General features: G+C 40.1%; 1 protein-coding gene and 1 non-coding gene across 4 annotated transcripts in view; one reads left to right on the top strand and one right to left on the bottom strand.

Moving 5' to 3' along the window:
* The window catches only part of ILRUN (inflammation and lipid regulator with UBA-like and NBR1-like domains), a 92502-nt gene that overhangs the window by 16036 nt on the left and 59630 nt on the right, over positions 1–16836 (bottom strand). For all 3 annotated transcript variants that reach the window (XR_012375933.1, XM_025862292.2, XM_025862290.2), the window contains one exon: positions 3418–3746. Coding sequence is in view for 2 of the 3 variants with exons in the window: in XM_025862292.2 (XP_025718077.1) it covers positions 3418–3746 (329 nt within the window). In the remaining variant the exon portion in view is untranslated. The remainder of the gene's footprint in view (positions 1–3417; positions 3747–16836) is intronic.
* LOC112816194 (U6 spliceosomal RNA) lies at positions 8484–8586 on the top strand. Its single transcript, XR_003206142.1, has one exon. It is a non-coding gene; the product is annotated as a U6 spliceosomal RNA (small nuclear RNA).

Raw genomic sequence — 16836 nt, 5'->3', positions numbered from 1 at the left:
ATACCTGGCACATAGGAAGAGTTAAAATCTAACTTTGGTATACCTGATCTCATCACTGTATCAATTATACCCTTCAAGTATACCCTTGAGCAGACTCAAGCATGCCTGTCTTTAAAAATAAACAGATCTATATTCTCAAGCCAAACACAAATGTCTAGAATTATGAATAAGCTCTGCTTTAAGATATCCATTTAAGTACCATCCCAATTCTTGTCAAAGCCATCTGTGATAATTCCATCCACTGCTCCTCCAAGGAAAGCCCTGCAAATGACTGAACCCACATCTCATTGTCTATCACCCATATCTCCTGACCACACATCTCTTACGCATTCTGCCTTCAGCACTTAAAACTGTTCACTGTCCTTCCTGTCTTTCCAAATCTATCCTTTGAAAAGCCCTTTCCATCAACTCAACCTCTTCTTCCTCTCTGCCCTAACTCTAATTCACAGCCATACACACAAACTGCACATTTTGACTGTGTTCCGGTCTCTCCAGACGTTTTGACTGAATTGTTCTCTGATTGCTGCGTCTCCTATAAGCTGCTAGCTGATAGGGGCAACTTCTTTTATTCTTCAAGTCTCCCACTGATCAATGTACACTGACCTAAACAGTGCACAGATGTGTTAATAAATACTTAGTGATGTTTGTCTACACCCTAACCCTATTCCTAAGGAGCCTTAAAAGAGGTGGAGCTGACTCAACTTTAACCAGAAATGCTTTCAGAGAAATTGCCAGATGTCAAATAAGTGCATTCTGAATACGAGTCTGCTTAAATTAAGAAACAAGAAGGGGTGCCTGGGTGGTGCAGTCGGTTAAGCAAGCATCTCACTCTTGATTTCGGCTCAGGTCATGATCTCAGGGTCATGAGATGGAGTGCTGCACTGGGCTCCTTGCTCATGGAGGAGTCTGCTTGTTCCTCTCCTTCCTCTTCTGCTCCTCCCCCCACCTCTAAAAATAAATAAATAAAATATTAAAAAAAAAAAAAGCAAAGAAAGAAACAAGGGAGGCTCCAGTTTCTCTTTGGGACCTAAGTGCCACATTCTTTTTTTTTTTTTTTTTAAGATTTATTTATTTATTTTGAGAGCGTGAGAATGAGAGAGAGAGAGAGTACATGAGAGGAGGGAGGGTTAGAGGGAGAAGCAGGCTCCTCACTGAGCAGGGAGCCCGATGCGGGACTCGATCCCGGGACTCCAGGATCATGACCTGAGCCGAAGGCAGTCGCTTAACCAACTGAGCCACCCAGGCGCCCTAAGTGCCACATTCTCAGTGCATTATAGCCAATAGTCTCCTTGAATATCATCTATCTCCAGTAAGAACCTTTTCTCTGTGTTTTTGTTTTTAAGATTTTATTTATTTGACACAGACACAGCAAGAGAGGGAACACAAGCAGGGGCAGTGGGAGAGGGAGAAGCAGGCTCCCCTCTGAGCAGGGAGCCCGACGTGGGGCTCAATCCCAGGACCCTGGGATCATGACCTGAGCCGAAGGCAGATGCTTAACGACTAAGCCACCCAGGTGCCCCTTCTCTGTGGTTCTTGCAAATACTACTTCTAAATGATTCTACAGAGTTCATTAAAAAAAACAAAAAAACAAAAAACAACTAGGTAACATACCATGAATTCATCAACCTCAAGAAACCCCAAAGCCTCTAGCCTCACCATAGCACAGTCCTTAAAAAAAAAAAAAAAAAAGACAACATAGTAGGACCTCAACTAAGGCTGGTACGTAATCCTTTCTGACTCTCTGCCAACCCCACCCCAGCTCTCACTCTCAAGGCCAGGGCAATCATCACAGAATTGGCGAGAAGGCATCAGTCCCTAAAGGAGCTGCAAACAACTAAGAGGTTCACAACTTAGGAAGATGAGTGCAGTGCCCTGGCCAAGAACACCAGCCATCTCCTAAGACCACACCACAGTGACTACTGAGCCAGGTAGCTCACAGCTGGGAGAGGGGGCTTCCATTATACAAAGCACTGGAGCAACTGGTTTTGCCTCCTCCAACTCGCATTTCCCATTAAACTCAACTGCAAATTCCAGTTCTAACAGGACATGCTTACCTAGGGCTTGGCTCACTTACCACCTGAAACAGTCATACTCTGGATGGTTAAATTTAAGGAGGAGAAATCTGGAGAAACAGGAGCTTAGAGGAAAAGTCTTTTATTGTAGTATGAAATCTTAACTCAAATACAGGCAATTTACTGTCTTGCCGATACTTCTCTTATATCCTGTACAACATGACTCCACAGAATCCTTTATAACAACCATCCAAACAACCAAAAAAAAAAAAAATCAATCCTTTGTTACACCACTAGTGAATGAAGTCTCTCTTACTAGAGTGTGTGGAGAAACAGGATTCACATCATCAGGTTTCTTAATTTGCCTCTTGATCTGGACCATATATAAAGCACTAGTCAGAAAAATACCATTCTTAAAACAGACAAGCAATTTGTCCCTCAAATAAACATCAGTTTTATTTTTCAAAATTTGAGGGTAAATGCCAACATGACGCAACAGCAGACTTAACAGTTTTAGGATTGTACAGGGGGGATGCTGGGCCTAATACACAGCATTATTAATCAGAAGAGAATGCACAGGAATACTCACAGGCCTATGCCACACAAAACACCTAGAAGAGTGAGCTCTCAGCATCAGGGCTTTACTCAACCAACCCAAACCAACAACCAAGAACCATCATCACCTTAGCAGAGTGTGGAAGACACTGTTTAATCAGCTAGCAAGGAGAGAAGCAGGTCAAGAAATCAAACACCCAGAAGAATGTCTCAGAACAATCAGAATATTTAAAATCATGGTGAACTCAACAAACAATTCTCTCACTTACTGCCCCACACATAAAAAGTCAAAATATCACTTGGGCCACTCTGGGTTGTGGGCGAGGAGGCAGATGGGACATAAGAGACTGAAAATACATCTACAAGAATACATGCAAACAAGCTAAGTAAAGCAAAAGCCAAACAATATTTAGGATAAATAATAGAGTTTGTCTTTTTTCCTTGGAAAAAGAAAAGCCCCACCCAAAGCCAAAACAAAAACAACAAAGTAGGAAGAGATTCCAAAAGCATGTTGTTGTTCTAGGTTTAGTATACATTTACAATGGAAGGAGAGCTGCTGATATTTTGACTTTTTTTTTTTTAAATGCTAAAGGTAAAAAACTTTGTTCTTTCAACACCCAAACCAGAGCAGAGAGACAGTAGTAAATTATAAATGTGGATAAAGTAATATCCACAGGATATGAAGATTGGGGGGGGAGGGGAGAAGGGGTAGGTTTTTGTATTGTTGCTGTTGGCAGGAGAGCTAAGCAGTCTTAAAGAACATTCTAGGCTTCTAGGTTTGCCATGAAAGGGTATCACAAGTCCCAAGGCCCACCACCTACCCCTTCTCCTCTTCTCCGAGGGCACCTACCTTACTGTAAGTCACTACTGATAAGTTGTTTGCGTGACTGCTGGGGGACAGATTTACAGAGTTCTGTGAGAGTCTATTCTCATCTTGCTCGGTTTGGTCAGGAGCAGGAGCCCATGTGTTTTTGCTGATCGAGTCGAACCCGGAACCCCCAGGGTCTTTTAAGTTGTTTTCATCTGATTGTCGGTTCTTTTGGGGAGAGGCAAACGGGTTGAAGTTTCCTTCTACCTTGCGATGTGGCTGTGTGTTGAACTCCGTTTCAAAAGATGACAGCTGCTGCGTTACTCCTAAAAGTCCACCCACCTCCACACTGAGAATCACCCAGATGACATCTGAAACAAAAAGGCAATTCATGTCAATGACAGGCATACCCTCAAGGTCCAAAGCAGCCACCACCAGAACCCCCAAATGTCACCCAAACCATAGGAAGAAATGTCCTTTTATATGCTAATTTTAGCAAGCTGACAAAGTAGCCCAGTACATTTGCACTGTATGCATTTCTTCATTGTTGGTAATGTCACATTCAAACTCCAGTGCACATTCAGTACAGGTCTCTGGTAAGACTCATGAAAGTATTTGTTAAAAGGTTACTAGTTGATTCTGATGCACAGCCATATCTGGAAATCACTGCTCCAGAGAACAATGATCTATAGATAGAAACCTAAAAACTATTTTCCAGAATTATAAGCTTTTTGTGGTTTATGCTTTAGCTTGAATGTATGTAACTTAGAAAACTCAAGGCAGGCATAATTCTTGAGCCAAAAAGTACTTATAATTCCTAGAATTGCAACTTATCAAGGATCCCTTCCCCCCATCTCTTTGAGCAATTTAGAGTAACAACATATTGTCCAAACTAGGATAACTGAGAGTAAAGGGGGAAACAATTAATAATGACACCAGGACACATCTGTAAACCAGCACTAACCCTGACTATTAAGGCAAGTATCACCTGGGTTTTCTTTTCTAATGATCTATGTGATCAAAGGATACCAAAAATTTAGTATGTCCCAGGCTTTCTAAAATAATCCAATTTAACACCAACTTTGCCTTTGTCATATAGGGAAACCCCACCATCTACACTGAAACCATAAGAGATTTGTTTTAAAAAGATACACCACAGGACTTTTGGTCATAATTCAGTTATTTCCTCAACTGCCGAAGCTAAGGGTTCAAACAGAAGAATAAAGGGACAGCTTCCTTTGATGTTCTGCACCTCAATTTAGAGAACAGTGACATCAACTTTCCTGCTGGAAATCTTTTAAAAAGCAGCACTACAGAAAGGCCAAGAAGCTTTTAAGTGTAACCCAGCTGAAACAAATGTGAAAAGTTGTCCAAGTCTCCTAAATAACTGCTGAATGGTTGATAAGCAAAGGCTAATAAATTTCATCAGTTAGCTACACAGAAATACAGATAATATTAAGAATAGGAAAAAAAAAAAACCACCAACACTAAAAATAATAGCGAAAGAAACTGAAGAAAACCCTCTTGGGCCGTGCTTATTCTCAATTTCGAATCTGGGTTTGATATCTGATGAAGGCCATAAATATTCAATTTATGTTCAGTGGTTTGGGAACTCCATTAACAACTTGGTTGCATGTGAACAGCTAGGAGCCAGAACCCTAATAAAGTGGAGATGCAGTGACATCTGCTGTTCACTTCTGGAATTAGCAACTCTGCAGCCACTAGCTGAGCAAGCATGACTCCCAGGAATGGTATCCATTCCAGACACAACTTTTCATGATGGCAAATGTGAATCCTCATGTGAACTAGTGCCACAGAAGCTCAACCTGTTAACACTGTAAGCCAGGATATGCAGCATGCCACTTCACTCGGAAATGTGGGACGGTGCCAGGAATACTGGGTCAGAGGACTTTCATTCAAAGCTCTAAGTCAATCTCATAAACCAACATGACGTAGGCCTTAAAGAACAATTGCAGGCAGCTGAGGGAGATTCATTCCATGCTTTCCCTAGCCTAGCTTTCTAACTAAAGGCAACATCTCTTCACTCTGTTGTTCATTTTCCCCCAATAGCTATGCCCTATCTTACAGGACATTAATTCTTACTTCTTCTCTTTCACCCAAAGTGCATACACACGTTACCCAAAGTCCTTTTGTAATTCCTGATACGTTTCACATACTCAGTTACAGGTCATATGCTTCCTTCACTTTGCTCAGGAAACTAAATGCTTACAAGAAGAGAAAGGACAGTCTTCAGAAGACTGTTATCAGTATATGAGACTAAAGACATTTTTTGCCCTGGCTTTAAGAACTAAAGCTTCTTGCATACAACTCATTGGGCCTGATCATACATAAGCAACTGCACTCTCTCACCTTGGCTATTCTTCTGTACTGCTCACCGATTTTACATAGTAGCTCTAAAGAGAAGGTCATTTAAGAAACCACTGATTTATAAACACCAACAGTGAACACTCCAGTTCTGATCCTCCCAAGTTATTATCATGACAGGTCATCATGAATAGCAAAATATACCTTCTACAGGGTACAGTCTAAGCCATCTAGGTACCACTGCTAGCCCTCATGTTTCAGAATATGTTCATCCCATGCATAGTATGCGTGAATGAATGTGTTATTTAAGTAAAAAGGGTGATAAAAATGGACCAAATAAGCTTGTTTTAGAGAGGATGACCATTTCCAATTCTTCCCAGAATGCCTTAATTACTGAGATAGGAACTGCCAGCCACATATTTTACTATTTGTGATGATAAAATCATAGCTGTAAGGAATCTCAGGGGTCATCTAATGGAATGGCTGCACTTTCTAGATAAAGGATCTGAGGTCTGGAGGTGGAAGTGATGGGCCCAAGATCAGACTTCAAGTTAAAGCCAACTTACATGATGACTAAGAATGCTCAACTCTCAGAATAGCTTTTACAGGGGGGCCTGGGTGGCTCAGTCGTTGAGCGTCTGCCTTCGGCTCAGGTCATGATCCCAGGACCCTGGGATCGAGCCCCGCATTGGGCCCCCTGCTCAGCGGGAAGCCTGCTTCTCCCTCTCCCACTCCCCCTGCTTGTGTTCCCTCTCTTGCTGTGTCCCTGTCAAGTAAATAAATAAAATCTTAAAAAAAAAAAAAAGAATAGCTTTTACAACTCATACTTATTTTTCAAAAAGAACTTGGGAACCAAGAACCTAGGGAACTACAGCTATAGTTAAGTCAGTCCCATTTCCCAGGCCATAGTATCTTTACCCACATATAAGATCTTCGCTACCAATAATAAGAATGGGCCAACAGGATGTTCTAGAAAAGTAGCCAATAGAGTAGAATCAAGTGCCAAGCCTACACATTCAGGGCTTAGTAAGCAAATTGAGAAACTGATTTTAGAATGTCTTGCCTTAAGATGTTTTTTAAAAAGCACCTGAGCCAGGACTTTGGAACTAAATGGTACTGTAAACAGTTTCATTCAACTCGTCCCTTTTACATATAAAACCTTTAGTAAGTACATAACTTTAATAATAAGTATAAACTTCCTTTTGTAGAAATGTATAATAAATTAAAGAGAGATCATGAACTTTTTATTTCTTAAGTTTAGATTATTAGAAATGCAGAGTAAAAGGAAAATGTTTTGGGGCTCTTGGGTGGCTCAGTCAGTTGGGCATCCAACTTTTGATCACAGCTCAGGTCCGGATCTCAGGGTCATGAGTTCGAGCCCATTAAAAAAAAAAAGAAAGAAAATATTTTACTTGAAGGCCAACTCCATAATCTTAATGAACCATGCTGATGTACAAAGACATCTCAGATTGTGGTAGGAATGTTAAAAAACACGACATATATCCAAAGGCTACAATCACAGATCAAATCACATGATAATAAACAAACATCCATGATTTGTCCACTACAACAGAATTACTAAAAATCAGTACAATATTCAAACTGGTAAATTTGTTTCTCGAGGGGTACATGTATACTGGGGTTGAGTAAGTAAATGAACAGTGAAATGCTGAGAGCAAGGTTTCTCATTGTTAAAGAAGGATATTACAGATGAGCAAGAAAGGAAGGCATTCTAAAATGAACTCTGTGGTACTGGATTAAAGTCAGAGACATCAGTATCAACTCATGTTTATCATAATATATATACAGATGAAGAAACACAGAAACAATGATACGTCTGTTTACAGAGGTTAATATGCATACACACGTTACCCAGCTCTGTCTGCTGAGAAGGCCTAGAAGTAATGATAGCCCAGTAGCACCGAACATATCCAGTGCCCAGTGGTTTCTGAATAGCATTCTCTTAAAAAAAAAAAAGTTCCTCAGAGAAATGGCTGATTCTGGGGCTAAAGACATGGAAAATATAAGATGAGTCTGGAATATCAGAAAGTAAGAAAGTGTTAAAAAAAAAAAAAAGGATAGAGTATGTCATAGGGATAGGAGATACCTGAAAGAGCTCCTTCTGGCCAAAGCTGGAATAATTTGGGCAGTAAAATAAATAACATAGTATTAGATTATAACTCAAAGTATAAAATAGATATACATGAGTCCATAGTGACATAAATAAATGACTAAATAAATGGGCGAGTAGAGACAGATTTCTTTACATAAGAACTGCAAATATATGTAGATACTCCCCCCTTCTAAGAGATGGAGTTTAATTTTATATATCCCCAACCTATCCTGAGTGTGGGACAGACTTAGTGATTTGCTTCCAAAGAACAGAACAGAGAAAGAGAATAATAGTAACTTTACAACAGAGAAACTGGCAACCAAAAATTTAATCAAGTGACCAATGTTAATATCATCAGTGATGTTATGTAAATATCAGGTACCCCCTGGTAAGTACTTCACCTCTGCAGTATTCTTCCCCAAATCTGTAACATCAGTCTAAATTGAGGAAAACATCAGAAAAGCTCAAACTGGGGTACATTACAAAGGATACCTGCCAGTATTCCTCCAAATGGTCATGGGTCATGAGAAAGAGAAAAGACTGAGATACTGTCACAGATCAGAGGAGACTGAAAGACAAGACAACTACACGTAATGTGGTACCAGAGACTGGATTCCGGGAACAGAGAGAGGTCATGAATGGAACAACTGATAAAATCTAAATAAAGTCTGTGCTCACTTCAGCAGCACATACACTAAAATTGGAACAACACAGAGATTAGCAGGCCCCTGCGCAAGGATGACACGCAAATTCATGAAGTGTTCCGTATTTAAAAACCAGAAACAAAATCTAAATAAAGTTTTGAGTTCAGTTAACAGTAATGTGCCAATGTTGAGGTCTTCATTCTAAAAAGTCTTCCATTCAAACTAGACACATGAGTTCACTCCTATGTGCAACCCCTTCTCAGTACCGCCAGTAAGGGCCAGTAAGGGCCAGTCACTAGTCTTCAGAGGGAACAGCAACAACTATACCAATGAGCCATCATCTTGATGGGCATGTTAGGCTGAAGCTGCCCAATGTCTTCCAGAGCATGCAACTGGCCTGCACAAGTTGCAGACAGCAGTCACTTAAAGAAAGCAATAATCTGCCACATCAATATGTTCCACTTGGGTCTGGGCTTCCCAAGGGAAAGGGCCAGGGGACTTGAGAAAACACAACTTTTACAAATCCAGTTTACAAAGACACCTCAAAGTGGTTCAAACTGTGGCTAGGACTGAAATCTTGTAGGCTTCTGATCCCTAAAGCAAACGCCTTGGGCTTGTCCCAAGGAGTCGTGAGACAAGAATGCCACAACACCAGGAGACACGGCCTGGCTTTAGTCTGCATGCACATGGAAGACTACCATGAAGGTCACATCTAGGTTTGGAGGTGGTAAATTCGAATCCTTCCCAAAGCTCAATGCATCTTCAAAACACAACAGGAACCTCATATTTGCCCTGAGGATTAAGAAACAACTTGGATCTGGAGAGGTATGCAGGCTCTAGTCAACTGCTGAGCTACAACCTGTAGGTTCACATTTCATCTCCATAGGAGGGCTGAGTACATATTGCCTACGTTCTGTGACAGAGGCTTGCCTGACTAGTCTCAACTTCCAGTCTACATTTCCACATTATTTACTCAACATAGAGCTGCCATGACAATGCCCAGGCACTCAGATACTTTAACTTTGTCTATCAACACACCACCTACCTCAGCATCTAAGGGGGGAAAAGGGTAGAGCCAGGCTCCAGTTCATCAGCTGCTCTGAGTGATGGCTGAAGGACTGCCTCTGCTCAAACTCTGTTCACTACCCACCCTCACTCCCCACCCCACCTTGCCACAAATGCATTAGAACCTTGTTCCTTGGTTTCAGTATTATTCTCAGGAATTTCCTTTTAAAATGCAAATGCCCCCAAAGGAATATATTAAGCCACCCTAAACTCATCAAATCAACCACTAGGCAAAATTCACAAAGGGGAGAAGAAAAAGGCCTAAGAAAGAGCAGTGAAAGCCTGGATGAGATGAGATGGTGAAGGCCCAGGTGAGGGGCTCAGAACGAAAAGTTGAAATGGCAACAACAAAGAAACTATTCCTACTTCTCAATTTTCCTGAATCATGCCCTGTTTAAAAAGTATGAGCTTTTAACCTTAATTTGGGGGTAGGTTGGGGGACTACAGTGATCATTTAACCACTTAATTACTTGCTTCAGTCTTAGTTAACAAGAATCTCTACTTCCCAAATCCAGGAAATCTGTGCCATGGAACTGAAAGAGTAAAAACATCTAGATCAAAGATGAAAATCAGCTCAGAATGAAAAAGAAAAAAACCCTACCCTTAACTGGGCTGAAAGGACAGACACTTCTAAAGGCAGGGGCAAAAATAAGAGAAAACATTTCCCCCAAGATCATGCAGCAGCTACAAAATGCTATAACAACCCTCTGAGTGACTACTGCTTTCTTACCAATGATGCCCCCAGACCCATTTTGTTGTAGCATCGATTACTGACAATTGTTAATTGTTAAACTGCCCCTGCCTCAAGATAGCACCCAAACCCTAAATAATTCTCCCTTCTAATCCTGCCTCAGAAATAGCAACCAATCCAAAACTGACCCCCCCATCTCCCTTAGAGCATTCTCAGAATCCTTCAACAGGAACCCAAACCTTACAGAGGCTGCTTCCCTCCTCCCTCTTGTTGTGTGGCATTCCACAATTCCCCTGGAGAGCCTGCCCTCACCGTATTACACCAATAAATTCTGGTTTTGTCAGCCTTCAGGCTTGTTTCAGGTGACCTTTGAAACAAGAAGCCTTCCTCTCTTCCCCCTCCCAGCTGCAACTTCTAGATGCAGAGACTGCACCCCTTCCCACTTCCCTGCAGCACACACTGCCCTGCCCTCTCATGAAGCGGGCCGGCTGGCCCAGCCATCAGCTGATACCACAGGAAAGAGGAAAAAAGAGAGAAGGAATAGCCTCAAGAATAAAGAAAACCCAGGAGTATATGGTGTTCTAGAGCCTAGTCACAAGTGTTTCAAGGAGGACAGAGTCATCAATTGGGTCCAGTGTACCTAATAATTCAAATACAGTTGAGAAGTGAGAACAAAGCTTTGGAGGTAGGATCATGTAGGTCACTGGTGTTTTGAAAAGAGCAGTTTCAGTGGAGTGGTGGGGAAAGAAGCCCGATGGAAAGAATTTGGGAATCCAGAAATCAAGAGGTGGAGATAGCCATTACTGATTCAAAATTTTCCAAGGAGTTTTGCTATGAAGGAGAGCAGTGAAATGGGGAAGAAGCATATATGCTTCTTATATAACAGCATTATATGTTAGAGCAAGAGATTTTTAGAAACTTGAATGTCCATCAGTAGTGACTGGCTAGAAAAATGATAACACGTCTACCTAAGGGGATACTGTACAGCCATAAAATGGAATGAAGATTTCTAGAGCGATCTCTAGAATATATTATTAAGTGGGGGGGGTGGGGGAGTAAGATGCGGATCAGTATCTATATAGTTATGATACTTTTGTGTAAGAAAAGGATCAAATACTGGCTAGTATTTGCAAGACAAAGCAAAACAAACACTGTACAGATAAACCATAAATGAATAAATAAAAATGGGTATCTGGCTGAAGGAGGCAGTAATGGGGAGACTCCTCTAAATATATCATTAGTAAATTGTGACTTAGGAATAGTAGAAATGCCTTAGATACTGAAAAAAACAACAAAAAGAAAACAAAGACAAAAAAACCTAGGTCAAAGGGAGACAGTAAGAACTGGAGATAAATTTTGTAGGATGGTGATTGGCATAGGATAGGTGCACAATAAACAGCAAATTATTTATGCACAACTACTTAGCACCATTTAAGTAGTGTTAAAAAACAAACGAAAAGGGACGCCTGGGTGGCTCAGTCGATTAAGTGTCTGCCTTCAGCTCAGGTCATGATCTCAGGGTCCTGGGATCCAGTCCCACATGGGGCTCCTTGCTCAGGGAGCCTGCTTCTCCCTTTGCCTGCTGCTCCCCCCGCTTGTGCTCTCTCTGTCTCTGACAAATAAATAAAATCTTTAAAAAGAAAATGTTTACTGTGTTGCCCTGTTGGAAGTCAGTTAATGTTAAGAGTAAAGTCTGATGACTGGCTGTGTCTAACTATAGCTGAAGGACTGTAACAATAACAGTAAACAAAGAGCAGAAAAGACCTCCTTACCTAGGCAAGTTAACATTTAATGCTGTAATTTAAAAATCAATTACTTTGATAAGATTGGGCACTAACTTGTCAGTAAACACCACCTGCAGTATGGAAGACAACACAACAAAACAGTAACCAGTTTTCAATCATATTACTTTACAGCGGTCTGCTCTGCAGACTACCTACATCAAGATCATGTGGCTTGCATGTGAAAAATACAGATTCCTGGGTCCCTAACTACAATGAACTAAAATAAGTTTCATATATGAAATCTAAAAGTTTAGGATACCTATAAGAAAGGTATATAACCATTAACTTTCCCTCCTCATTCATTAGTTTCACTGAAAGCAACTAGAGCACCAACTCCTTCCTCTAAAAATTGGCAACTGAAGGTAAAGAATTAAGCATTTAATCTAGCCTTATTATAAAACTGAATTTCAGAATGTCATTGTTGATGAAGAAAACTTTTTTTTATTCCAGAACTATACCAGCTAATGTATATGGAAGAAATAATCACTTTGTAACCCCTGATGAAATGATTCAGGCAATAATCATCAATGAATGAAACCATTAGGAGAAAGGTTGGTTGACAGGGAGGATCTCTGCAATGGAGGGCTCAGGCTATCACTACTTGAATCCTTTGATTGCTCTTAGCATCACTAAAGCTCTAACAATTTTCAGTAGCCAAAACAATTTTGAGAAAGAAGGAAGCTGCAAGTCTCACAATTCCTAATTTCAAAATTTATTATAGCACTACAGTAAACAAAACAGTGTAGTATTGTTAAAAAGATGTACAGACCAAGAGAAGAGAAGAGAGAGTTCAGAAGTAAACCCTCACATATATGGTCAACCCTCACATACATGATTTCTGACAAAACAGGCAAGGCCATTCAAAGGGGAAAGGACAGTCTTTCCAACAAATGATGTCAGGAAAACTGACTATCATATGCAAAATAATAAAGTTGGACACTTACCTCATACCATATATAAAAATTAACTCAGAATGGGATCAAAGACCTAAACATGACAGCCTAAACTATAAAACTCTTAGAAGAAAACAGAGAGGAAACTTCATGACATTGGATTTGGAAATCATTTCCTGGATTATGACAAAAAAAGCACAGGCAACCAAAGAAAAAATAAATTGGACTACATCAAAATTAAAACTTTTGTGTATCAAAGGACACAATTAACAGTGAAAAGGCAACCCACAGAATAGAGAAAGTATGTGCAAACTGTAACACCCAGAATACATAAAGAACTCCTACCGAAAAAAAACCAAAAACCTGGGGCACCCGGGGGTTCAATCAGTTAAACGTCTGCCTTTGGCTCAGGTCATGATCCCAGGGTCCTGGGATCGAGCCCCACATCAGGCTCTCTGCTCAGTGGGGAATTTGTTTCTCCCTCTTCGTCTGCTCCAACACCCACTTGTGCTCTCAATTTCTCTCACAAATAAATAAAATCTTTAAAAAAAAAAACCTGATTGAAAAATGACTTGAATAGACAAGCTGAATGGCCAAAAAGCACACGAAAAGATGCTCAACATCACTAATAATTAGGGATACCACGAGATACCACCTCACACCCATCAGGACGGCTACTATCAAAAAACAGAAAATAACAAGTGTTGACAAGGATGTGGAGAAACTGGAACTCTTGTGCACTGTTGGTGGGAGGGTAAATTGGTACAGTGGCTATGGAAAACAGTATGGTGGTTCCTCAAAAAATTAAAAATACAACTGTCATATGGTCCAGCAATTCTACTTCTAGGTGGAACCCCAAAAGAACTAAAAGTAGGCTCTCGAAGAAATATTTCTATACTCATGTTCATAGCAGCATTATTCATAATACCAAAAGGTGGAAGCAATCCAAGTGTCCAATGATGTACGAATACATTCTAAAAGTGTGGTAAATACATATAATTGAATATTATTCAACCTTAAAAAGGAAGGAAATTCTGATCCATGCTACAACTTGGATGAACCTTCAGGACATTATGCTAAGTGAAATAAGCCAGTCACACAAAGACAAATACCGTAATACTATATGATACCACTTATATGAGGTACCTAGAAGAGTCAAATTCATAGAGACAGAAAGTAGGATGGTGATGTAAAGAGCTGGAGAAAGAAACGAGAAGTTATTATTTCATGGGTACAGAGTTTCAGTTTTGTAAGATAAAAAGAATACTAGAGGTAGATGGTGATGATGGTTGCATAACAATGTGAATGTACTTAATGCCACTAAATTGTATACTTAAAAATGGTTAGATGGTAAATTTTGTCATGCATATTTCACAAGTAAAACAAACAAGCAAAAAATACCCCGAGACCCAGTAACTTTAAGTTAGTCCTTCAAGGCCAATCAGTGGCAGAATAAAAAACAAGAACAGAAGTCAGCTCTTTTTAATCCTAATCTAGTGCTTATCTGTAACACCATGCAGCACTCCTACCCCTGGTCAGTTTTGAGCGTTCCATCAACCAGGAAATAGAAAATAGTTAACGGAGACAACTATTCCTGGCAGAAAAGATGGAAATATTAACATCCTCATTATTTAAACTTCTATAGCCTACTAATAAAGCATAATCTGAGTGGGTAATAGCACAAGTGCAGAAAACTAAGATAGATTGCAAGTACATTAAAGCAACTTAAAGTACTAATTTAAATTTAAGTGCAACTGGGTTTAAGAATAACGCAGGGAATCGGGGCGCCTGGGTGGCTCAGTTGGTTAAGCAGCTGCCTTCGGCTCGGGTCATGATCCTGGGGTCCCGGGATCGAGTCCCATATCGGGCTCCCTGCTCAGCAGGGAGTCTGCTTCTCCCTCTGACCCTCTTCCCTCTCGTGCTCTCTATCTCTCATTCTGTCTCTCAAATAAATAAATAAAATCTTTAAAAAAAAAAAAAAGAGTAACGCAGGGAATCAAAACTACAGCCACAACACATTAATAGCCAAATTTATGCAACTGGCATAAAAATACACAGATTAAACTAACATTTTAACAACGATTTTGGCAGTTATGTTGAAAAGAACTTAAATATTTAACACTGGATAAAAGGACTTACTATTTAAATTTTACCCATTTTATATGCAAATAGGTAGAAAGATGGCTGGTGGTCTTATTCTTTCACTACTACTGCTGAATTTCTCAACTAGTCTGACTGGGACACATTTAGAACTTCTTGATATTTATAGTATTTTTATCAAAGGATAATTTAAAATAGAATATTTGAGAAGTACTTCCAAGTAAGAATTTGGTTCATCATAAAGTCAAATTTTAGACTACCTAATTCAAACTTAAATATCTTTAAAAAAAAAAAAAAGGCCATTCCTCTTCATACACATGCTTCTAAGATGAAGTTTAATTTAGGAATCTGATAACTTTCTATGGAGTTACTATGTATATTTTGAATACTTAAAGGCATAACAAGACGTAGGCCCCATTTGTCTTTTTTAGAAATTCAAACCTTATCTTTGACATAATCATGGACAAAATGTATAAAACAGCATTACTGATGCTAATTAGTTATTCCTGGTGAAAGCTTTTCTGTCCTAGAGATCTGGTAATACACCACATTAACTCTGTTCTCCCTTCCCCCTCCTCCTAAAAGAGGACAGGCTTTGTTTCTGGCTTCAGAGAAACTGCTACCAGTCAACACCACCATCCAAGCAGGGCCAATGCAAGAACTAGCAAAACAAAACCCCTCCCCCCATCGTTCTCTCCAAAGAGAGTTACATTACAGACATCACATTCACTGACAAGTCAAAGACAGTGACAAAGCAGAACTTCCTAAATGTTTCTTCATTCTCCTTCTCCGCGCATTTTTCACTTTCTCCTTCATTTCTTTGGTCTGGCACAACTTGCACAAGCACCCTGTCCTCTTCATTTCCATCGAAGCCTCTTAATAGGCCAAATTATCTTCCTGGCTCAAATCTGGGCACAGAGCTTTGGAGAAGCAAATGAGTACTCATCCCTAAACTGAATTAGGTCTAGCAACATCCACACACGCGGGATCTTAGGGCTCACTCATGACCATCTGGACTTCTCAATCCTACAAAAGAAAAGTCAATCTCACCACTCACTGACATCTGAAGTACACAGCATATACAGATGCCCCTCCTAGGCCCCTGATAGCCTGTTACTCATCTCTCTTCCACATGACTGGTGGTGTAAATATTCCTCAGAGTACTATCACCTCCAATCCATTTCCCACTCTTTCCCACACAGAACCCTCACTTATGTCAAACTGCACAAGTCACACTCAACCTGAGTTTATGCTTAATTACTGCAGTCTGGAAATGTGGTGCCTTTTCCCTGCCACCAATCTGAGTCTATTTAGTTGAAATACTGCATATTAGGGAAAGCCCTTCCAGACCATTTAACCTGGAAAGTTATTTTTTAATGTTTTTATTAAGAAGTATTTTTAATAATTTTATTTTTCAAGACTTTATTTTTAGAGCAGGTTTTAGGTTCACAGCAAAACCGAGAAGATGCATGTATACTCTCTGCCACATACGTACAACCTCCTCCTCTATCAACATCCCACACCAAAGTGATACTTGTTATAATCAATGAACCCACACAGGCACATCATTATGACCCAAGTCCATAGTTTATATTAGAGGTCACTCTTGGTGTTGTACATTCCATGGGTTTTGATAAATGCATAATGACATGATTCCACCACTATGGTATCATACAGAATAATTTCACCACCTTAAAAATCCTGTGTTCCACCTATTCATCCTTCCGTCCCCCAACCCCGGGCCATCACTGATCTTTTTATTGTCTCCAGTTTTGCCTTTTCCAGAATGTCATATAGGAATCATACAGATGTAGTCTTTCCAAATTGGCTTCTTTCACTTAGAGAT

Source organism: Callorhinus ursinus, unplaced genomic scaffold (assembly GCF_003265705.2).
Source record: "Callorhinus ursinus isolate GAN/ISIS: 27379988/994484 unplaced genomic scaffold, GSC_fseal_2.0 scaffold59, whole genome shotgun sequence".
Lineage (NCBI taxonomy): Eukaryota > Metazoa > Chordata > Mammalia > Carnivora > Otariidae > Callorhinus > Callorhinus ursinus.
Note: the sequence above shows the minus strand (reverse complement) of the source record. Positions and strands in the feature narration are given on the sequence as shown.